The sequence below is a fragment of the Nelumbo nucifera genome, chromosome 1, assembly GCF_055504915.1.
Source record: "Nelumbo nucifera cultivar China Antique chromosome 1, China Antique-T2T, whole genome shotgun sequence".
NCBI lineage: Eukaryota > Viridiplantae > Streptophyta > Magnoliopsida > Proteales > Nelumbonaceae > Nelumbo > Nelumbo nucifera.
Window position 1 is genome coordinate 71,986,614 of NC_142649.1, and position 23,872 is coordinate 72,010,485.

General features: G+C 38.2%; 1 protein-coding gene across 1 annotated transcript; it reads left to right on the plus strand.

Moving 5' to 3' along the window:
* Nucleotides 1–18,614: 18,614 nt before the first annotated feature.
* LOC104604834 (caffeic acid 3-O-methyltransferase 1-like) lies at nucleotides 18,615–22,549 on the plus strand. Its single transcript, XM_010269377.3, has 4 exons — nucleotides 18,615–19,137; nucleotides 20,301–20,611; nucleotides 21,928–21,992; nucleotides 22,105–22,549. The coding sequence occupies exons 1-4, from the start codon at nucleotides 18,719–18,721 to the stop codon at nucleotides 22,405–22,407; spliced, it is 1,098 nt and encodes a 365-aa protein (XP_010267679.1). The 5' UTR covers nucleotides 18,615–18,718; the 3' UTR covers nucleotides 22,408–22,549.
* The last annotated feature ends 1,323 nt before the right edge of the window (nucleotides 22,550–23,872 follow it).

Genomic DNA, 23,872 nt, shown 5'->3' on the forward strand with positions numbered 1-23,872 from the left:
TTTGGAATGGACCAATTTGGTCCAAAATATTTATTAGATTAGATTGGATTTGGTCCGCCGGTAACAAATTTATATTGGATTAGATTGGATTAAGCCAATATCTGGTCTATTGATATAAGATAAGAATATATGTGTCAATGGACTGAGTTTGGGTTGAAACTAATCTAAATCAAAATGAATTTAAACAGATTGGACGATCCAGATATTGAATTGGACCGGTCCAAATTGATCCAATACATTCATTGGATTAGATTAGGAACTGGTCCATTTATAATGGACTTGCATTTCTAAATCGGATTGAACCAAATCCAGTACAATTGACACCCCTAACCCCCACCATAGTCTCCACCACCACCTCCATATCCTCAACCCTTCCCGTCACTCCCTTCCCCCTCCTTCGGTTTTGGGTTCCCCAAAACCTGCCACAACAGGGATAGGGCGGGTCAAGTCAAATTGCAATCCTAGAAAAAAGTGGAGTAACAATAATGAATGCATGTTGCTCTACGAAAATGCATTCAGATGATTTTGGATTTCTTGCCCACAAAAACTCTACCCACGTTTACCCACAACACACTACTTCCGTGCATAATAGTATATAGGAATATGAGATGTTCTCTATGTGCGACTGCCATGTTAAGTGGTACATAGGTGTGGGCAGGGTTCTTGTGGACAGGAGGACTTTGTAATTCTGCATTTAGAGGAATCAGACGGTTTGATGGACCAAGTTAGGAGTAGATATATCCAATCAACAGGATGGAGAATAACTCGAAGGAGGATAATCTCGCAGCGAGGAGATGAATCATGAATTCATGGGAGAAGTTGACCGAGGATCTCCGGTTGATGATCCTCAGAAAGCTAGACAAGAAGGAATTGTTCTTGATCGTATCGTCAGTTTGCCGTCTTTGGCGATCCCATTGCTGGGAGATATTGTTTTTGAATGGAAAGACTTTGGATCTTAGCATATTGCAAGAATTCATAGGCCCGGTAGCTTGTGATGAATACAAGATAGTGACCAAAGTGGTGAAGACCATTTTGGTAGACAGACGTAGAGTTATTACCACCATTGTCCTTCCTCCTTCTCATCTTCCTATTCAATACCGATTTTCCGAAGACCTACTTCTCACCATTGCTGAATGGAATGTTTTTTCTCTCTGAAAACTGCAAATTTGTGTAGATTGAAATTAATTGCTGAAACCTTTCTTTCATTCACTCTACAGCTCGCCCAGGCTGAAAAGGCTTTGCTTGTCAAACAAAGAAGAGATCCCACCAATCCAAGGGGTGTTCAGCAATGGACAGAATTAGAAGATATAAGATTGAAACAATCAATGAGTTATCTTTGATTCCCCGTGTTGAAAGAGATTGGAATTAAGGGTTCATTTGGTTCATGAGAATAGGAATGGAATTGGAATGATTTATCTTGATTTCAACTATTTGGTTGAACAGAATCCAAATCTCATTCTATTCCTGGTAGAATATCATTCTCCCATTTGAGGGAGTGGCCATTTCCTTTTCTCTCTTTTGGGAATTAAAGTCATTCTAACTGATTCCAATTCTTATTCCAATTTCAATTCCCATCTAAACTAAACGGATGAGAGGAGAGACCATTCCAATTCAATTCTGATGGATTTTGATTTCGATTCCAACCGTAAACCAAACAAACCTAACCCAATTGTAATAACTTGAAAACATTGTTGTTTACTCAGAGATGCTACCCACCACAAATTTCAATAGACATAGCAAAACACGTTCCTGGATTGAATGTATTATGTCTCGTAGATTTTTTTTCTTGTTTTTTATTCAGGGTGGACACCCTGAATTAATCCAATCCAATAAACATTTTAGACCAAATTGATCCAATTCAATATGTCTGATTGGTCTGTCCAATCTGTCCAACTGATTTTAGACTGGATGGGGTCCAATCCAAAACCAGTCCATTGACAACCTTATACGCAAGTAGCTAGGGGATTGATGACGTTGATGAATAACCGGTGGGAATAAATAAGGGTGCATAACTTGGAATAGGTGGAAAAGTGTAAATCCATCTCATGTTTAGGATTTAGATAAGATCAATTTTAATTGTTTTAATTTGTTATTAACATGGTCAAGGCTTTGAAGAGAGAAACTATCTTTGTCCTTTCCTTTTTGATAATCTTGCGTGAATAGATAGCACATTAATCAGTCAGTCATTTGCATACCTTTTTCTTTTCCTTACAAACAACTCATCTCATTAAAAATTCAATGGAGAAAACATACTCAGATGAATGCCCTTAGCCTTTTTTTTAGCATTTTCTCTAGTTTCCATCGTCATGATCGTCGTCGTTATAATCATCATCATTCATACCTTAATTCCTTAATTCAATATGGGCTAATTCATCATCCATATTTAATTCAATATGGGCTAATTATGTATTTGGTATAATTTTTGTTTATTAAATAAATGTTTGTATTTGATTTGTCATCAAAACTGAGAAGAGTACTTGATAAATTGTTTATGAACAACTAGGCATTGTTAGACAGTGTATGCCCTTAGTTCCAATCAGATTGATGTACATATACATTTATTATAAATGAATAAAAGTACATAATTGATTCATGTTATATTTGGTGTGTTTCTATGTAATTATCCTTAAACTAAACACTTATGAGACTCGTGTTAGTTTAGAATATTCTCAGCCGTTGGATAGACTTTGAGAAGTTTATCCTGCAAAGGCTGACACTAATGTGTTGCCAAGTAGGTTGGGGTATCTTGTCTCAACTGTTAGAGTTAGACCCAAAGCACATGTAGTGTGTGTTTGTTTGAAACACTGAACCCGGACCATTTTTCAGATATGCCCTGAACCTTGGAGACTGGTGGGTAAAATAAAAAAGTTACACCTAATCCCTAGACTCGATTATGGTACTGCACTAGGTGTCAGATTCGGCCGTCTTTGATATGCCAATCAGTGAGATCCTTTGGGGGTCAAAACCTGGATATGTTGGGGTAGTCCGAGAATTCACTCAAGTGGGTGATCATAGTGACAGGATTAGCCCCTTTGTCGGACAAAGTGAATGATCAGGACTGCACTCTCTCTGATGGAAACCAAAACTGTCGACAGTTGATTTCAAACTTGTTTGAGATTTATTTTTGCAAAATATATTTATATGAAATATATATATATTTATTATGTTTTAAGAAAAATGTTTGTAAAAAGGTCTTAATTCTCAATTTCCATCTGAGAAGAGTGTGCAACACTGCACCTTGCAGGTGAGGGAGAGGTCCTCCCTTATTAGACAGTGTTTGATCATTAAGGGCTCAGAGGTTAAGTGTAAGATCATTTAGGGTTGTTATACCTGATGGGCTAATCTCACTTAAGACCATTGTCATTGGGCCTTCATAGGATGGTTGGACTCAATGACCATTTAGTGTAAAAGTTGGACCCATTAAAAGACCATACTAATGGACTTAGGGGTTCACTGTGTTTGACAGTGAATTCGGCCAGGCATTTTCACAAAAGTTGGGCTAAACCCATATGGGTTTATGTAAGGTCATTATTGGGCGAATATGGGTATGGATATGGGCTTAGAGCAGTCATGTGACTTGGGCGAATATGGGTATGGATATGGGCTTAGATCAACAATGAGATAAAAAGATAACTTTTATCCACTTAAAGAGTTTAGATCCAAATAAAGATTTGGATTAGGAGAGCTGATCTTTAAGGCTTATAAATAGAGGAGGGCTTATAAAGATTTGGATTAGGAATCACACTGCTGTTAGTTCTTTCTCTCCTTCTACTCTTGCCACCATACAAACCCAGTTCGTTTTCCAGTTCTTGGACTAATAGAGATCAGTTCTCACTTCTGATTTTGCAAGAGAAATTTGATTAATTTCATGCTCATCTCCCTTGCTTGATCCATGTTGTTGGATTGTAGTTCTTGCTGAAGGACTGCATTGTTGAACCAGCCTCACCCTAAGATGTGCCATCTTCAGTGGAAGCTAGTTTTGGTACCCTCTTTGGGCGTGAACACCCACTTTGGGAACTACATGTGTGGAATTTGTATCAGGTATTCTTCTCCATTTCTTTTGGTTTCAGATCTGGTCCGGTTCAGTGCAATAACGACCCTTGAAAAATGTAATTTTTCTAAAATTGGGAATACAATTCTCGGAAAGGTAAAAAGAAATTTTTGAAATTTCGCCCTACCATCCAGCATGGTTCGGCCATCCATATGATGGATTTCCCCTTCCTTTAGTGGTATTAGAGCCAGGTTCAATCTTGAACTGAAATTAAATCAGATCTGAAATTAAACCGAAATTGGTAGAACTGCTCTACTCGATATGCACAGTTTGCAGTATACTAAGAAATCGATTCTCAATTTTTGGGTGATTTGATTTGAAATTAATTTTATTTTATTCTGCAATAATTTTAGAATTGTTCTATTATTATTTCTGGAATTTTTGGGTTGTTGGTGTGATGGAGATCAGATTCTTTATTGCCGTCAAGATTTGTGCACCCTGCTATTTATTTATTTGATCATTGGTTTGTAAAAAATTATTTTATTTTTAGACAAAATGTATTAGGATTTATTATGATGTAATTAATAGAAAATTAGGATTTTCTATTTTTTTACATTGGAAGACTTGCTGGACCACGCAGAGGAGAAGAAGAGATTTTGTAGAAAAATTCTGCAATCTGTGATTAATAGTTTCTTGCAGGCTTGCAGTTTGTTTGAATCAGAAACGAACCATCACACTTGTAGTCCTAGATTATGTGTTTTTGCTGTGATTGATTGTCAATTTTTCAGCTGTTAATAACTTCAGATCAAAATCTTGAGAATTGTAGCATGTTTTGGACACCAAACCAGGCCGACTTGACCTTGTTTGGTTCAAATTGGTTGGACCGAACCCATAGTTCAATGGGGTTTGATCTCAGCCCCATGGGTCACATTTTAGGTGGCTCAAATTTAGTTATGGGCCAAGGGTTTGATGGCCCTCTCTTAAAAAACCTAATATTTAAGTTAAAGCATCATCAACCCATTTTCAGCATAACTGCTATATAGAGCGTATTGCTTTTTGCAGTTTAGCCCATATACTTAGATGATATTATTTGATAATTCATGGGCCTTAATGGGCTGACTGTGTTAACTTAAATTAATTAGGGTTTTACAAGCTTCTGATTGATTGGATCAATTTGTTTTTATATGAATGCTTGTGATGTGTTGAATGTGAATCGTACATGGGTCATAAGTGCTTGGCCCATGTTTAATTGTATGTGGCTCTCTGTGAACAACATGGTTGAATGCACATCATTGCCATGGTTCCCTCAAATCGTTGGATGATCTCCCTTTTTCAATGGGCCCCCTTCATCAGTTTCCTCCCCAAGAGGAACCTCGCGGAACCCTAGCCTATTTTGGGCCCATTTGAATCTAGCTTTATGAAAGTAAATGGGAACCACTTTGGTATGACCTAAACCAGACCTAGGGACTATTTTAACTTGTTCCCTCTAAATTTATATAAGTGCAAGTAATAGGGAATATCATATGATGAATTGTCTAAAGGCCTTCCGTCATTAGCATGAAGGCAGGCTGAATCAGTGGGTCGAGATGCACCATAAAATTGGGCTATTCATTTGTTGGTCCAGTCAATTGAATTGCTTCATAAGATGATAGGGGCATCATAGACCGATGTGGGAGAGGCCTATCCTAAAATGGAAGACTCTTTTACGGTGCCTTGGGGTCCATGATATGACGAGTCAACACTTACTAGATAGAAAGGTTTAACCTAAAATGGCAATGAACCTTATCTGATAGAAGCCAAAGGGAAGGCTCATTGGATGAGTGGATATGATCCTTCACAGAAAGTGGTGGGGTTTTGCAGCTGAAACAGTTGGCTCCACGCACCTATGTGATTTCCCACATTTTCAGAGACATGCATTGTGTCTTCATCACTGAGATAGGAGGGAAATCTCAGAGATGAATAAATGGAGATGGAACATAGATAAAAGACATTTCTATGTAGATAACATGAATCAATTTTTTAGGTTGTGGACTAATATATGTTGCTTTTTATCAGAAATGACAAATGGACAATTTTCCAAATTGTTGGATGATAACCAACTTAAGGGACCCAAATATACTGACTGGTACTATAACCTTAATCTGGTTCTGACGTCCGAGAAATTAGACAAGGTTGCTAAGAACCTTGCTCTGGAACATCCGGGTGACAGGGCTTCTGAGGCTCATAGGAAAAAGTATCAGGAATAGGAGGAGAAGAATTCTTTTTCCCGGTGTTATATTATAACATCTTTGGACAATCAGATTCAGAGACAATTCGATAAGATCGAAGTCTCAAAAGACATTCTGGATAGTCTGAAGACTATGTATGAGGAGCAGAATTGTTCTACCCGTCAAAAGGTCCTTAAGCTATTAATGACCGCATAGATGACTGAGAGTCAACAGATCCATGACCACACCATAAAAATGATGGGGTATATTAACAAACTGGAGGCTCTTAGTTCTCAGCTCGATGAAGACACAAAAATTGATGTCATCCTAAACTCTCTACCTCCCTCCTTCAATTAGTTTGTCATGAACTACAACATGAACAACCTAAAGGTTAGCTTTCAGGAATTCAGTAATATGTTGCAGAGGGCCAAAGAACAGATTAAGAAGGATAAGTCGATAACCATTCTTGTTGAATGTGACAAATTAGGCAAGAGAAAGAGGAAGGGAAAGAGGAGGCCTCAGAAGAAAGTGGGTAAGCTAAAAAAGCAGAAGAAAGACAAAGCACCGGATGCACGTCACTTTTACAAACAGACCGGACACTAGAAGAAGAATTGTTCTCAATATCTAGAAACTAGGAACAAAGAAGGTAATTTCGAATCTCTTGTCATATAGACCAATATGTTGGTCACTTTTGCATCCTGGTGTATTGACTCCGGAACTTCTACTCATGCATGTCACACATTGCAAGGGTTTAAAGAAAGCAGAACGTTGAGTGATGACGAGGTGATCATTTACTTGGGGACTTAAAAATTGTCTTTATGTACTCTCACTAAGAAGAAATTTGATTTCTGTTTCAAAACTCATGGAGAACTTGAGAATGGTCTCTATGTCTTTCGTCCTTCTCTAGAAACAAATATAACTGAAACTATGTCAGAAATTATCCCCAAGAAAAGAACATGTGATACGGTTAATCCCACGTGCTTATGGCATTACCGACTTGGCCATATTAATATAGATCGTATTACAAGATTGGTAAAGGATGGTCCTTTGGATTTTCTAACTGTAGAAGATCTTCCAACTTATGAACCTTGTCTTCAGGGCAAAATGATGAAACAACCATTTGCGAAAAAGCCTGAAAGATCTACAAGCACACTTGACCTGATACATACTGATGTATGTGGTCCCATGAATGTTAGGACATGCAACCAGCACTGTTATTTTATAACTTTCACCGATAATTACTCTTGGTATGGTTATGTGTACCTAATGAGACATAAGTTCGAATCATTTAAAAAGTTCAAAGAGTTCAGACAAGAAGTCGATAAATAGTTGGGGAGACATATCAAGGCCATTCGATCAAATTAAAGGGGCAAATACCTCTCCAACGAATTTAGGGACTACCTAACGGACAATGGGATTGTATCACAATTATCTCCTCTTGCTACACCACAATTAAACGGTGTCAGAGAAGAGAAATCGGACTCTATTAGATATGGTCCGATCACTTCTCGTCCACTCAAAACTACCTATATCCTTTTGGGGATATGCATTGAAGACTGTTGTATACGTGCTGAATCGGGTTCCAATTAAATCCGTTCCTAAGACTCCCTATGAGCTTTGGACCGGTAAGAAATTAAGTGTAAGACACTTGAAGATTTGGGGTTGTCCGACACATGTTAAAAGAAAAAGTGCTGACAAATTGGAATCCAAAACCAGCCATTGCCTATTCGTAGGCTACCCCAAAGGCTTTATAGGATACCTCTTCTATGACCCAAAAGAGCAAAAAGTGTTTTGTAGTCAAAATGCCTATTTCTTGGAAGAGGATTATATCTTGAATAATCATCGCCAGGAAATTGTTCTTGATGGAGAGAGCTCAGGAGTAGTGGGAGATGTCCCATAGGTTCCAGATAATACCCAACTTAGGAGATCTACCCGGGTTTCTAGACCTCTAGTTCATTATGGCTATGATCGAGAAAGTTGCTTGATGGAAGCCACAATCAGTGAGGAAGATCCCCCGACTTATGGGGAAGCATGCCATGAGAACCGAGATGGACTCAATGGAAACCAACGGAACCTAGACTCTCGTAGACCCACCCCCTGGGGTGAAAGCAATTTGTTGCAAATGGATCTACAAGAGGAAGAAGGGCCCTGATGGGAAGGTTGAGACCTACAAAGCTCATCTTATAGCGAAAGGGTACATTCAAAAAGAAGGAATCGATTATGTAAAAACCTTTTCGGCAGTGGCCATGCTTAAATCCATACAGATCCTACTAATTGTAGCAGCACACTATGATTATGAGATTTGGCATATGGATGTCAAAACCGCATTCCTGAATGGAGATATTACTAAAGATATCTATATGTAGCAACCGCAAGGCTTTATTGTTGTTGGTTAGGAACGCATGGTGTATAAACTTAATCGATCAATTTATAGACTTAAGCAAGCTTTAAGAAGTTGGAACATCCGATTTGACTCTACCGTCAAACAGTTTGACTTCGAGCAGAATCCGGATGAGGCCTGTGTTTACAGGAAATCAATGGGAGATAAGGTTACGTTCCTGGTTCTGTATGTAGACAACATTCTACTCATTACTCGGCCAGACATTGCTCAGGCTGTGAGTGTAGTAAGTAGATACCAGTCAAACCCAATATAGGAGCATTTGACTGTTGTAAAGAACATACTCAAATATCATCAAAGGACAAAAGAGTTTTGTCTAATCTTCGGTGATAATTCACTACAGATCCTCGGGTATATTGATGCTAACTTCCAGTTAGACCTAGATGATAGAAAGTCTACATCTAGATACATCTTCCTGATGGGATCCTGTGTAGTAAGAAAAATGGTCTCCAAGGTCTAAGGCAAATATGGAAAGTAGAGAAGAGGAAAAAGGAGAACAATACACATGCTCAGAACAAAAGAAAGCACATTTTCATTAAGTTACTAAAGTTCATACATAGCTTTAAGCTCGGCATACTGAGCCATTACAAAAAGAGGTCAATAATGAAAATAGAAATCGAAGGAATTCCGTGGTAGCTCATTCCTTGGTAGGAGGGTCCGTAGCCTCTTCCCCTTCCTTATCGTCTCCGCCCCCATCGCACACGTCAACAACAACACTTTCCTCAGCGGGCAAAGTCTCATCATCGTACGGACCCCAAGCCTTTACAATGTTAGCGAGCTTGGGACAGTGGCGCAACGCTCTCCTCTGGAAGACGTTGAACCTCGCCTCATAAGAGCTCAAGGCGAAGTCATCCATCTCGTGCCGGTATTCTGCCGAGGCCTTGAACTATGTCATCGCTGCTTCGACGGCCTCCTACTTCAGTCACTCCCTCTCTACCTTCAGTTCAGTGATCTACTGCTTCAAGCTGCGGACGACATTCGCCTGCTCGGCTATCTAGCCCTTCAGCTCGGCCACCTCCGCTTCTAGCGTAGCTGTCCGCTCGCCGGCCGCCTGAAGCTCAACCAATTGTGCCCTTAAGTTCAAAAGCTCGGTGTGCTCTTGCTCATACTCCGCAGATGCCAAAGACGATCAATCACCACCATCACTGAACCGGCATTTTGCAAACAGAGAACACGCATCAACACGGACAACCTCAACCAAGTGAAAACAAGAAGCTAGCTTGAACTTACCTGAGCCGCGGCACGGATCAGCGAACATTCCAGAGTGCCGTTGGTAGTTTGCCCGGCCTCCCGAGTAATGGATGTCGTCATGGTTCTGTGGAGAAGCTGCTTGGGAATCTCGTTCATCTCAAGTCTGTCTTCAGGATGGACCGTCCACCGCGGCATGTGAAAGGCCGAGCTACTACCCCTGACATCCATCCGCAGAGAAGGGGGAACAGCAACCCGATAAGCCTCCTCCGGGTCCACCACCACTGCCGAGCCCTCTTCTGCTACTGGGACGCTCTCTCCAAAGACCTCGACGGCGGAACTACCTCCTGGCACGGTTGGGGCCATCCACCAGCCCGGTTCCGCCTCAACTAACTCTCCTTCATTCTACGGACGATCTCCTCTTCACCCGCCATCTCCACACTTGCATCAAGGAATCAAGTCAGAACAAGTGCAAGCTCAAAAATGGGATTGGACAAGCAAACCCAGGCAACAAGACAGACCGGCCATCTTGAGCATCAGTCGGGCAAGCATCAACATCTTAGAACATGTGTACGCCATCACATCAATCTCACCGATCATGATCAGGACCGGCCTCTCCTCCCCTGTAAGCCTATGCCACTTGGGCTACGACATCTTCGTCCTTGGCTTCTATAGCGTGGCCGAGAAAGGTAGGCCCCCAAGATAGCGCACAAAGAAGAACCCTTCCTTCCGATGCTTCATTGAGGACGAGGCCCTGACCAATATCTTGATGCTCTTCCTGGCTGAGAAATAATAGTAGCCCTATTAGTGAAGCTTCAGTTAGAGGAGATAGCTCACCATACCCAGGGTCAACTCGATGTCACGGACGAAGCAATATGACATGAGGCCGAGCAAAGATCTAAAAGACTTCGGCATCAACTGCACCGGCAATACCCGGTACCATTCAAATACCCCGGCTACCCCCTCGTGCAAAGGGAACCTTCGCCCGACTTCCAAGCTTTTCTCATACACGCATACTTCACCCGGCCCAGCATCCATTGGCCTCTCGCAGCCTGCGGACATCGCATCTCAAACTCATCAAGAATGTCATACAGGGCTCGGATCCAATCCATATCCCCAAGAAGCTCTACCTCCACTTTCGAAGGATCGACCTTGGCCTCCTCGACCTCGACGGATCCCCCCGACTCTACCCCCTCAAATTCCCCACCCTCAGACTCATAATTGGAGCCACTAGAACTGGAAGAAGAACGAGAAGACAAGGAAGACTTCTTATTGAACTTGAAGTCACAGAATTAGAGCAGAAGCCGAGCAATGCCAACAACCCCTTGTTGAGCTCCCTAAGCAATCTCTCTCGCAAATGGCGAAGGAGAAATGCCCTTCCTCTCCTTCTTATAACCTCCAGAGGCGCAAATCGAAGCCAGATCAACGATGGAGATCAAGCACCGCTCTAACGAAGCTCAAGAAGACCAATCGACGCGACTGTCATTGCATGCGTGAAGCATCAAGAACCGAAGCGACGCTCTTGACAAACAACGGTACAAGCATTAACTACATTGGTTCACCCCGAAATACCGGTACAACCCAAATCTATAAACCTCCTCAGTTTGCCCAAGAACACCGGTCCAACCAAGCACTTGGACCTCCTCAACATACCTCGGTTGCCAACCAAAGAACCCGTGTTGCACCCTGCCGGGCACTCCTCCCTTCGTCTTCGGAACTAGGGTAGTGGTGTTCGGATTCCGAAATTCTTAGCCTAAGTTCCTCAGTCGAAGAACAAAGAACCCTTCCGCGATTCAGCACAACCAAGCGTTAGGGAAGCCCGGGCTCTAAAGACCAACTGAAGTGAAACTACGCAATGCCTTGGCCGAGCACTCCTCTCTTCGGTGCCTGATTAAAGTAAAACCACATAACACCTCGGCCGAGCATTCCTCTCCTTGATGCCTAACCAAAATGAAACCGTGCAATGCCTCAACCGAGCACTCCTCTCCTTGACTCTGGAACTAGGGAAGTGGTTTGGATTCCGAAATTATAATTCTCAGAGTTCCGGAGCTGAAGATAGAAAAACTCTTCGGTTGCATCCCACATATATAAATATATATATAATATATATATATATATATATATATATAATATATATATATATAATATATATATATATAATATATATATTATATATATATATATATATATGTGTGTGTGTGTGTGTGTGTGTGTGTGTGTGTGTGGTTTGGACTCCAAGTTCTGACAAGCGCCGATGAATACTAAGCATCGATTTCAAACTTGTTTAAGATTTATTTTTGTAAAAAGGTTTTTATTCCCGGGATCCATTTGAGCAGAGAGTGCAACACTACACCTTGCAGCCGAGGGAGAGGTCCTCCCTTGTCGGACAGTGTTTGACCATTAAGAGCTAAGAGGTTAAGTGTAAGACCATTTAGGGCTGTTATAACTGATGGGCTAATCTCACTTAAGACCATTGTCCTTGGGCCTTCATAAGATGGTTGAATTCAATGACCATTTAGTGTAAATGTTGGGCCCATTAAGAGCCCATACTGATGGACTCATGGGTTCACTGTGTTTGACAGAGAATTTGGCCAGGCATTTTCACAGAAGTTGGGCTAAACCCATATGGGCTTATGTGAGGTCATTGTTGGGGTCCCATGCTATACAAAGAGAGATAAATTGGCCAGCAACTAAAAGGGGACGGGAACCACTTGTTAAATGGGCCTAAGGCCCATGATTAATTAGATTAATCAGGGTGTCACATGACAGTTTAAAGTAGTCATGTGACTTGGGCGAATATGGGTGTGGATATGGGCTTAGATCAGTAATGGGATAAGAGGATAACTTTTATCCACTTAAAGAGTCCAGATCCAAATAAAAATTTGGATTAGGAAGCTCCTAATTGGATTAGGAGAGCTGGACTTTAAGGCTTATAAATAGAGGAAGGCGAACTGCTCTAGATCACACCGCTCTCTGTTCTTTCTCTCCTTTTGCTCTTGCCGCCATACAAACCTAGTTCGTTCTCCAGTTCTTGGACTGATAGAGATCAGTTGCCACTTCTGATTTTGCAAGAAAAATTAGATTAATTTCATGCTCATCTCCCTTGCTCGACCCAAGCTATTGGATTGTAGTTCTTGCTGAAGGATTGCGTTGCAGAACCGGCTTCACCTTAAACTGCATCATCTTCAGTGGAAACTGGTTTTGGTGTCCTCTTTGGGCGTGAACACCTACATTGGGAACTACACGTGTGGAATTCATATTAGGTATTCTTCTCCCTTTCTTTTGGTTTTAGATCTAGTCCGGTTCGATGCAAGAACGATCCTTGAAAAATGTAGTTTTCCTAAAACTAGGAATACGATTCCCGAAAGGGTAAAAAAAAATTTTGAAATTTCGCCCTACCATCCTACATGGTTCAACCATCCATATGATGGATTTTCCCTTCCTTCAGGCGCCACTAAGCACCATTAGGTGCCACATCAACGAAATATTAAATAAATGTTCAATTGTTCGGGGGAAGCATTAAAATGAAGCTTCCCTAACCGTTGGTGCGCACATAAATCAAAATCCACTTTTGTGAAAATCAATGCGTATGGATGAATATGATGAAAAAAATACTAATTTGGTAATGACATGGTGACATTTTAATAAACGTCTATCAAAAAATGCCCATGGTATAAAACACACGCTAATGCTAAAAACCGAAATCTAAATTGAGTTGAATCTAATTATTAAATGAATTAGATATTTGAATTAATGCAATTTAAAATAATCGGATCTGATTATTAAGTTAATCTATTTTAAAAGCAAATCCAATCTCTTTATGTAAATGCATAATCTGATGGGAGGGAATAACCTTGCTTCTGGGTAGGATCCATAAGCTGTTTATCTCTCTTAGATTAGAATAATCAGAGCTCTTCATTTAATGGGCCTCACCATGAGGATTAATTGAGCCAAATGTGGCATTTTCAAGAAAATATTTGGATGGTGGTCAAAAGTTGTATTTGAAAAAATTGTGATGAGTCAGGTGGTTTAAGAAGATATGATCACAATAATTTTTGAGGTGCGTCCTCTCTTATAAGAGATCAATCAGCCCACTTGATGGGTCTATACGCCACGGAATAAGTGAAAGGATACCTAGAACTATATAAAGGACTTAACAGGGGTGGTAATGTTATTCGAAAATCCGATTTTAAATTTAGAGATTTGAAATAATCGAATCAAATTCGAATAATTTAAATATCTAATTGATCGAATTCAGATATCCTATTTATATTGAATAGGTAATCGGATTCGAATTTGGATATAACCTGATTTGATTCAATAAATATACAAAATAATTTATATATAAAATAATTAAATCATATAAATAATCTATATATTTATATACCTTATATAAATAAAATGTTTATTTTATATATTTATTAATTACCTAAAATAATTAATTGGTCAAATTCGATTCAAATTGAATATTCGAATATTTAATCAAATTCGAATTCGAATATTAATATTCAATATCTGTCGGATATTGAGTCAAATTCGAAAATCATATTCAAATTCGAATATTGCCTGATTTGATTCAAATTTGATCCATTTACACCCCTAGGCTTAAGTGGGCCCTGAAGGTTATTTTAAATTTTAAATTGGCGGTCTCCTGTTACCATACTAGAGGTTATCAATCCTAATCTTTTGGCCCAACTCACAAGTTTTTGGGCTTCATCTTAAGTTTTACATTTAGACCTAGCTCAATTTCGCTCTAGCTATCCAAGGATTCAACTGTTCAACACAATGCCAATCTGACCTATCATCATTTGTTATATTCAGGTTAGGCCGAAGCCAAAACAACTCTTTTCCAACAAAAAACTTGGACCAAGTTAGAGAGAGAATTGGAATCAACTAGAATGATATTTCATTCCCAAAGGAAAGAGTGGGAATGGCCATTTCATCAGGAATGGTCCATTCTGCCCAACCAAACAGTTGAAATCGAAATGGGCCATTCTAACTATGATTCTAGACCCCTATTCCCGTGAACTAAATGGAGCCAAAATGGGATAGCATGGCATGTGCAGGAAGTTTCTTTTTGCCTTTTCCAAATATTCCAAACCAAGGTTCAAAGTATCGATACTGGCTGATACACTGGTGTATTGGCCCTTCTTTTTTAAGTTCCACTTTTTTTTTTCCGATTTTGGTTCAGAGGGGCTGGTTTAAGTCCTGGCTACCCTCTAAAACAGGCCCTGACTTGATACAACCACTGTAGGGGCATATCGAGAAGGGCCCAATATGATACGTATCGGCCAATACAGGCCGATAAGTAACGATTTTTTGAACCTTATTCCAAACAAGAAAATATTTTTCCCCACTAACAAAACAAAGTCAAACTGAAACTAGAATATACACCCTGCTCAACTACATAAACTCGGGTTTGTTCGTGGTTATGTCTCTTCAACCTGTATTATATTTGGATAAGAGTTTTATTAATTGTTAAGGCTGCGTTTGGAATAATTGTAAATAAAAAATGATGTAAACATTTACATTGGTTCAGTTTTGTCCACCTTGGAAAATAGTGTGTAATAATAATCGACGTAAAACTTCACTCCGGTTCAGTTTCGCATGCATATAGATAGAGTGGAATTTTACGTCATGAATCGATGTAAAACCTCATCATATCTTAAATTTTATATCAATTATCAATGTAAATACTACATCAATAAAATCGATATAAAACTTTACACTGATTGTATCACATTTAAAAAAAATACAACAATTACCTTAATAAGGGTTCAATGTAAAATAATATCATATACTTTTACATTGATAATGTTTTACACCGATTCAAAACGCAGCCTAAGTGGTCAATTGATCAGGGGGTGTTCTTTTGTTTGTTCGTTCAATGTCAAAGAATATACTCAGAACTCAGAAGATCAAATCAAATCGTCAACATTAGCAAGCTAATCGTGTTGATCTCATATTCCCATTGGAACCCATTAATGAAGCGTAAAGGCACTGAGTTCCTGTGAAGCAAACAGTAATTAGAGCCGTATCATTGACGAGAACTCCCAGTGACGAGCGGCGAGTTTAACGTGTTGCTCAAAGAAAACGCCTTTAGACGGTTTCATAGGCCAAGTTGAAGCATATGTATCGAGCCAACAGGAAGGAAGGAGATTAAGTCAAGGAAGGAAATCATCAGAATTGTGTCACAGTGAGGAATGAATCATGAATCCATGGAAGAGGTTGCCCGAGGAGCTTCGGTTGATGATCTTCAGAGGTCTAGACAAAAAAGAATTGTTCTTTCAGCTGGGAGATCTTGTGTAGATTGAAATTAATTGCTGAAACCTTTTTATCATACACTACAAGCTCGCCCAAGCTAGGGATGGCCGCAATTTTTCCCATCTATGGGGACTCGACTTATCCGACCCCATCAAGTTGGTGATGGGGATTGTTTTGGTGGGGTGGGGTCGGGGACAAGGATTAATAGAAACTCCTGAAAGTGGATTTTGATTTATGTGGGGTCGGGGACAAGTTGGTGAGGTGGGGTTGGGGATGGCAATTGAGGTCCTCACCCCGATCCGAGTCCGATTATATATATTTAAATGTTATTTATTTTAAATATATATTATTTATATTATATATATATATATATCTCAAAACATTATTTATAATTTAATTTTTTATTTTAAGTAAATTTATTTTTTTAAATAATACTATTATCTAAAAAAAATTTGGAGTTTGGGTCCTCACAAGAAATCCATCTTCGTTAGGGATTGGGGATGGAGGACAAACTTTATCTCCAGTGGAGATCGATGACGGGAATGGAAGTTAATTTCAGAATCAGGGGTGGAGACGAAGAATATAATCCTCGCCCCACTGCAATGCCTAGCCCAAGCTAACAAAAAGCTTTGCCTGTAAAACACAAAAGAGATCTCACTATTTGCAAGGGTGTTCAGCAAGTGGAGAGAATTTTTATTTTGGGTATTTGATGCCATGCACCACTAATAATCCCCCTTTTTCCCAAATCGGTGGTTGCGAAAATCGATTCTACATCAATGTTGGAGTGAACCAATTAATACACCAATGATAGAAACGGCGAGTTATCTCCAATTCTCTGATGTGTTAATTGCAGTAACTTGAAAATATTGTGTCTATATAGAGATGCGACTTGCTATTAGGGATGGTAATGGGACTAGAGGATTTTGTGAATTTTAAATCCTATTTGTCTTCTTAGACCTCTCAACTTGTATCTTCTGTAGCCAAAATCTATAATAGATTGAATTTTCAGAATCCAAACCCTTTTCATACATAAAAATACAAAATCTTCTCTGATGCTATCCTCCACGCATTTCAGGATGGACATCTAATTCTATATTTTTTCTTAATAAACAAATGAAATAGAATGGACAACTGCTACAAATGTCAACCTCCATGCTGCCACATAATCATGTTGGAAGCATGTACTGCAAGTAATAGCCAAACAGCTTCCTGCATTGAATGTATTATGCCTCAAGGATTTCATTTTTTTTATACGAGCATGGTTTGAAGGTGATTTTATTTGATTAATTGCAGTCAACTTTTTACACTGAATCAGAGCTGTTGCCTGTTGGTCCCCCAACAAGCCTAGACAGAGAGATGAAGAAGATTATTCAAAGCAAATAAGTAAATAAATGGTCCATTTGCTTAGTCTTTTCAAAGCAAAGTAGTTGAATTAATCCAATCTTTGCTTAGATTTCTTAATCAACCCATGCCGAATTGCTGATTATGCTGAAAACTGTGCTACGTTTGGCACATGCCAAATGACTATTGGGTCGAACCTTGACATATTAAGAGATTGACCATTCTTCTTTTACCATCAACCATTTATAAAAACTGATTTGAATGTTGTGCTTTTAGTATTAAATCAAAGTTTGATACAAGTACTTTTCAGTTCATTTATCAAATCAGAATTCAATGTTTCAAATAGATACAAAACCATGTATATTTTTCCATACGAATCCAACCATTAACCAATCAAATTTGGATATCGGCCACATAAGCTCATCTGGACGTTTCTATCAATCTGTAATTCTGTATGTAGAAAATTCAATTCAAATTGAAGTTTTAAGCAGATGAGAAGAGGAAAAAGCCGTGGGTACCATCAGCTCAAATATTATAAAAAAAGGGAAATTGTCTAAAATTCATCACGAATTTTTAGCATTTCTTTTGAAATTCATTATAACTTTTTGAAACATTCATGGAACCCCACACTATCTGTTAGTGTTCATTGACAGAAGTTATCCACATCAGCATAAATATAATTTTTATGACCAAACTACCCCTGAATGGCATGCCAGCCATATTAAACATATTTTTATGTCAACCTAATTTTTATTCAATACATCTTTGTTCTAACTGACATAACGTTGGGTCCTATAGAGCCACATGTCCTCTCCTTGACTATAGATATTTTGTTGATGATCTCGGTTTTTGTTGCATTTGAAATTAAAAGGGATAAAGTGACAGTTGTACTGCACAAGTAGATATAAAACATCAGATGAGTTTGATTGGAATCAAAGTCGTTCTTTTTTAATTTAAAGCTCCCTTTTTACTTAAATGTGTTAAATGGGCAGAAAATTTTTTAAACAGAAATATTTTAAATATATTTTTATTATTTTTTTATCAAAGTTTTGCTTTATTTTTCATTTACAATAGTATAAAGAGTAAAATAATAATCTACCAACATCTGTTAGTCTATTTAGCATCAAACTGACATGGTTCTGTGGACGTTTTGAAAAATTATGATAAATTTAAGAAAAATGCTGAAAATTCATGATAAATTTTAAACAATTACCCTAAAAAAAAAAGTGGAAGTCAAAGAGAAGTTGAGACACCCCAAAGCATGAAAAGGCTTACAGCATATGCATATTACTAACGAGCCTCCAATACTCACACCTCCAAATCGAGAAGATGGCTCCGATAGAGAATCAGCTGCCCAAATCCTCGAGCGAGGAGGAGGAAGAGTACTGCTTGTTTGCCATGCAGCTGGCGAGCGCCTCAGTCATGCCCATGGTCCTCAGAGCTGCGGTGGAGCTCGATGTGCTGGATATCATGTCCAGAGCGGCACCAGGCGCCCAGCTCTCCCCCTCAGAGATCGCATCTCACATGCCCACCAAGAATCCAGATGCGCCCGTTATGCTTGATCGCATGCTGAGGCTTCTGGCGAGCTACTCGATTCTGACTTGCTCTGTCGTTGAACAGGAAGACGGTCGAGTTCAAAGGCTGTATGGGTTGGCCCCTGTCTGCAAATATTTTGTTCCAAACGAAGATGGAGCATCCTTGGCATCTATGATTCTTTTAAGTCAGGACAAGGTCTTCATGGAAACATGGTCAGTTGGTAACTCCTTTCTTCTTAGACTAGCTATGAGCTTTTCTTCCACCCCTCCAATTGGATTGAATTGGATATACCCAGATTTGAATTTGAATCATTAATATTTGGATTTCAATAATTAGATTTATATCGATTTAAATCGAATTCAGATTGCAATCAAAGATTGTATAGCATTAAAAAATTATGTGGTAACCAGTCAACCGGTATCATAATAAAAGTGGTAGCTAATCAGCTGGTATTTCGCTAAAATTCAGGTAGGTGACTTATATTTTGTTTGGTCAAAGTTCTTCCGGTAACTATACCTTTATGACATCATATAAAAAAAATCAAAATATTATATTATTAAAGGATATTATTTAAAATTCATCACGATGTATTGATGTTTCTATATTTCTCTTAAATTTATCATGACTTTTCAAAACCTATAAAGAAATTTCTGTATCACCATTAGTGATCATTAATAGAAGTTATACATAATTCCACATAATCATTAATTTGAGTATTTCATATAACCAAACTATCCTTGGAATGATCAGCCAACCTTATATGACAAAATTATTCTCGATTACCGTAAATCTGGTGTGGACCTGGATTGGGTTAGGGGTAATTTTATCATGAAAAATATTTAATGAGCTTGATTGGCAATAATGGAATAGTTTGATCATGTAAAATACTCAAATATTTATATGGACAATATCTGTTAACAATCACCAAAGGTAAATTAATGGAAATTTAACTGAAGGTAAGTTTTAGACGATAAAAATCACAGACAGAAAGCTCTCTTAAGGTTTTGAAAGGTCATGATGAGTCATGCATGTACGCAAGCTCTCTTGAGGTTTTGAAAGGTCATGATTAGTCATACATGTACGCATGTTCCTCAAATTTTAGAGTGGGCTCATTGATTAATTTGAACCTGGCTTGGTCCAAGACCAATCCGAGTGGATCAAATTTCAATCCAAACTGGGCTTGGGTTGGAAAAATTGAATTTGACCTCTGGTTAGATTCAATCTCGGGCCTTAAGCCCAAATCTTAAGATTGTATACCTGAATTGTCCATAAACCCGGCCCAGCCTGCCTGACTTGCATTCCTAAGACGATGAACTCCTCTTATCTATCTATTCATTGTAGCTTTGCCTCGTTTAATGTTGTATACACTGTATAGGTACCATTTAAAGGACGCTGTTCTTGAAGGAGGAATTCCATTTAACAAGGCCTATCGAGTCCGCTCGTTTGAGTACCATGGCATGGACCCAAGATTCAACCAGCTTTTCAATAGAGCAATGCTTGACCATACTCGCATAACCATGAAGAGTATTCTCCAGGCATACAAGGGATTTGAAGATGCGAAAGTGGTAGTTGATGTGGGTGGCGGGCTCGGAGTCACCATTAACATGATCACCTCCAAATACCCTAACATTAAGGGTATTAACTTTGATTTGCCTAAAGTCATTGAAGATGCACCATCCTATCCTGGTATGCTTTTCTTAAATGAAACTTAGGCTTATTTAATTGTTTACATTGAGAATTACATTAGTCAAGGGGTTTGAACCGCCGTTGATCTGGACGGTCGGACCGTTCGGCTTGAAGATCGTTTAGGTAATCAGTTTCGTTTTATTCCAAACCTGGTTCTTGGTCAAAAGCAATTGAATTAGTCAATGATCCATTGATTCGGGTGGTCGATCTATTCAATGGTTTTTGATCATTTTTTATTTTTAATTATTATTTTTTTTTAATTTTTGTTGTTAGAACGGGTCGTTCGTTTGAACCGTCATCCTAGAAACCGATGGCCATAATGGTTCCGTTTCCAAGTCATTTTTTTAAAATCATGCATGGGAGTGCAAATAGATAACAAATTAGAAATCCTACAAATAGGTTGGTAGGGCTGCAAACAGATTAAATTAAATTCACTAAGGCTGCGCTTCTAAACGATGCAAATAGAGTGTGAATGCAAATATGCAGAGCGTAAAATGGTTCATGCAAATATAAAGTTGGGTTAATTTTGCATTGACAAACTTACCTTCTTACCATATAGGCTTTTTAGCTGCAATGAACGCAAACATGAATTCCAATAAACTATATGCATTTTTTTATCAAAAGCCCAATTGAATGCAAATTTACTTCTTTTTTATTAAAGTACTTTTACATTTCATTATCGATATAAACATGCATTGAAAAATGTGTTTTCTGTCATTTATCAATACATAAATGCATAATTGCAAAGTACAGATAAAACTGAACCAATCAAAGTGTAAATTTACCCTGAACCGGAATTTACATTCATTTACATCGTTTCCAAATGTAGCCTAAAGGGTATATATGATTCAATTCAATAAGAATCAGTCAAACCTTTATGATTATAATTTGAATTCGAATTTGATTATATTTTCAAATATCAGATTTAATTTATTTGGATTGTAGTAAAAAAACTTGATTTTATAATATAAATATTTATAATATTTCATAATTAATGAATCAGATTAGATCTTATCAAATCAAGTTGGGGGTATATCTAAATTTGACTTGATAGCATAACTTATCTGATTTTTTTATTTGATTCGTTAGGATCAAAGGTGATATTCAAAACCAGATTGAATTTGGATTCAAATCGGGTATTTGCAGCCCTAAATTGAGGTGAAAGTGATGTAAAATTTGTATAAGATAGATGCAAAACTGAACCAGATACAAAAATTTATATCTGATCCGGATTAGCACAGCAAACAAACAGAGCCTTGGAGTTCAATTTTTGATGGTTTAATGATAATGACTTTAATCTATTTTATATTGATCAGGAGTGGAGCATGTAGGGGGTGATATGTTTGCCTGTGTTCCAAAAGCAGATCTGATCGTCATGAAGGTGATTAATTAATTTGGATTTAACTTATCTTTTATACATGGATCAAGAGCTTATCTGTTGAGGTTTTGAGTGAGTGACCGTGGTTACCTTTTCTCCTGAAAAATACCTGTAGTGGATACTTCATGACTGGAGCGATGATCACTGCCTCAAGTTATTAAAGAACTGCTACGAAGCATTACCGGAGAACGGAAAAGTGGTCGTAGTAGAGGGGATTCTTCCGGTTGCCGCAGAGGCCAGCTTGGCCGCCCAGAGCCTCTATCAAATAGATGTAATCATGATGAACCAACACGTGGGTGGAAAGGAAAGGACAGACAAGGAGTACGAGGCCTTGGCAAAGCGAGCTGGATTCACTGGTATCAGACTGGTCTGCTGTGTTTACAGTAATTGGGTGATTGAATTCCACAAAGGCGATTGACCATTTTGATGATTATGGTTTTAGATTTTAGGCTTATGATAAAATTGATGAATATATATACATATACCTTCAATTTATTTAGCTGGGGACACCTTTGTTATGACTTATGATTAAATAAAGCGGATGATTTTCAGCAATATTATCACTTGGGAGCTGGGGACACCTTTTGCTTTTCTTGCTATTTGAGCTTCATCGACTGTCTTATGAGCATTTAATTTATGAATGAATTTCACATTTTAAGACTTAGAAAAATGTTGGAAAGTGTTAATATGATATCTAATTTTTTTAAACATCTATTTTACCCTCTTATGACACCTCAATATAGGATAAATTATTGAAACCTCCCCTAAAGTTTGCTAACTGTAACCACCTCTTCTAAACTTTTTGACATGGTTGCAAGTAGATTCTCTTTCTTAGAATTCTTTAACAAGAAGGACAAAATGTCTTAAATATCCATGCAATTACAATTGAGGTTGGTTTTATGAAAAAAAAATAATACAAACTTTATGAACAACAAAAAAAAAGAGAGAGAGTTTAAAGTTGTAGCTTTACCTTTGAGTGATTGATATGAAGGACAAGTTAAAAAAAAAAAAAAAAACCAATTTCAAAAAGGAGATTGGAAGGGTTTAGGGTAGTGATTCATGTGAAGAGAAAATTTGAAAAATAAACATTTTGATCAAAAGTAACTACACATTTTCATGCCTCTTTTTAGAAGATTCTAAGAGAGGGGTCTACTTGATAGGGGTGAGCATAATTCAGTTAAAACCAAAATTTTGGTTTCGGTTTAATCGATTTGGTCTAACCGGTTTTTCGATCGATTTTGGTTTTATAATTTGGTTATTTTGTGTTTCGATTATCATAGTTGATAAATCAATTAACCGAAAAAAAAAACCAATTTAATTTTATAACTATGTATTTTTAATATTATTTATATTATAATTTATAATTTTATATTAATATTTAATATATTATGCAATATACATTATTACTTCATTTAATGCCAAATTTCCCAAAAAAGTAAAACTCAAAAGAGTGAAAAGACAAGCAAACTATTGGGCATTAGCTGGCATGGAGTCTAAGCATCTTCCTTCCTCAATCGTCTCTCTCTCTGATTATGTCTCTCAGACTCTCTTAGTCTCTCTAATTTCTCTCTAAAGACTATAATCTCTCTGTATTTAGAAAGAATAGGATGGCCACTGGCCTGCTGAGTGAGGGGCTGATCAGCTGAGGGTGTCTTCCCTATCCTGTTGAGTGACTACCGACCACCGAGTGTTGCGGCTGCCTGCTGCCGCTGTATCTGCTTTGCCTCTGCCAGTTGTCGTTGCCGGCTGTTGCTGAGGGCTTCTTCTTCTTCTTAGAAGGCTCGACTTAATTTCGGTTTTAATCGAAATATACGAAATAACAAAATAAAAAATTGGTTCAATTTAATCGGTTTTTACATATCTCGATCTCGGTTGGATTTGCC